Here is a 1,511-nt window from a genome sequence, read left to right as displayed (position 1 = left end):
ATGCTACATGGGCAGATGTAAACTTAGAGCTCAGAAATTACAAAATCTGAATTTTATATAAATTATATATTACCAACGCAACTGAAAGATGCCATGGAAGAAGATAGTAAGAATCTTCATTTAAACCATACAAATTTCTTCTCAGTTGAAAGAATTGTAAAAACTCACAGTATGTTAATATCTTATTTATTATAATAAAAACAAAGTTACATGGATAATACAAAAATGCAGGAGATGTCTTCCTGTATGCTGTAATGTGTGTTGCTCTGATTTGATTGATAAATAAAATGTTGATTGGCCAGTAGCCAGGCAGGAAGTATAGGAGGGACAAAGAGAGAGAATTCTGTGAACAGGAGGGCTGAGTGAGGAAACACTTCCAGTCACCACCATGAGAAGCAAGATATGAAGGCAAAACTGGGAAAAGGTACCAAGCCATGTGGTTAAACATAAATAAGAATTATGGGTAGGCACCATGTTGGGCTGCAAAAGTGGCAAAAAGAAGCCCGTGAAACAGCCCAAGAAGCAGGCCAAGGAGATGGATGAGGAAGATAAGGCTTTCAAGCAGAAACAAAAAGAGGAGAAGAAACTCAAGAAACTAAAAGCCAAGGCCACAAGCAAGGGACCCCTGGCCACAGGTGGAATTAAGAAATCTGGCAAAAAGTAAGCTGTTCCTCATATCTGAGATGATGGTGACCCTCTTCCATCCCTATTTAAATATCTGGATTCCCTGCCATAACATCTTTGCCACCTACAGCTAGAATGAAGCGTTATCCTGGAGCCTGTTGTACACTGTAATAAACTTTTGTAAATAATAATAATAATAATAATAATAATAATAATAATAATAATAAATAATACAATGGCTCATTGTCTCTAGTGTTCAGAAATTCCTACCTCAGCTGCGAATTTAAAAGTAAACCTAGTCTGAAATCCTACCAGAGCTGTTTCATCTTTGTTGTACTCTAAATTCTGTATCACTTTCAATTAATTAAACCAACTCATTAAAAGGCAAAAAAAAGAATTATGGGTTAATTTAAGTGTAAGAGCTAGTCAGTAATAAGCTTGAGCTAATGGCCATACAGTTTGTAAATAACATAAGCTTCTGTGTGTTTACTTGGGTCTGAGTGGCTGCAAGACTGGTGGGTGAGAGAGATTCATCTTGACAACTGGCAGGCTGGGACACCAGAAAACTCAGCTACACAAAAATTTATAAAAGTTTCTCTAATCCATACTTTTAAGAGAACATAGAAATAAACACCCCCACTCGTATCCATGTGTCTTCTTAAATGACCCCAAAATGCATCCAGAAATGGGAAAAAAATCTTTATTAGAACAATTATAGCTTTTGCTGATTGACTAGCCTTAAGGTCAGGTATACTCCAGAATAATGGAGGTAGAGGGGCTATTTCTAAAATTGAAAATCATTAAGTGTATAAAAAAAAACCAAAACAAAAAAACAAAACAAACAAACAAACAAAAAAAGCAAGAACGAAAGGATCAGGCTCCAAGTT

The 1,511-nt window shown here is 35.9% G+C and overlaps 1 protein-coding gene across 1 annotated transcript; it reads left to right on the top strand.

Moving 5' to 3' along the window:
- The first annotated feature begins 223 nt into the window (after positions 1 to 223).
- On the top strand, positions 224 to 770 carry LOC131904629 (translation machinery-associated protein 7-like). The gene has a single exon (XM_059255700.1). The coding sequence runs from the start codon at positions 473 to 475 to the stop codon at positions 662 to 664; it is 192 nt and encodes a 63-aa protein (XP_059111683.1). The 5' UTR covers positions 224 to 472; the 3' UTR covers positions 665 to 770.
- Positions 771 to 1,511: the final 741 nt, after the last annotated feature.

This window comes from Peromyscus eremicus, chromosome 2 (assembly GCF_949786415.1).
Source record: "Peromyscus eremicus chromosome 2, PerEre_H2_v1, whole genome shotgun sequence".
Classification (NCBI taxonomy): domain Eukaryota; kingdom Metazoa; phylum Chordata; class Mammalia; order Rodentia; family Cricetidae; genus Peromyscus; species Peromyscus eremicus.
The sequence above is the reverse complement of the archived record's forward strand: the minus strand, read 5'-3'. Positions and strand labels throughout refer to the sequence as shown.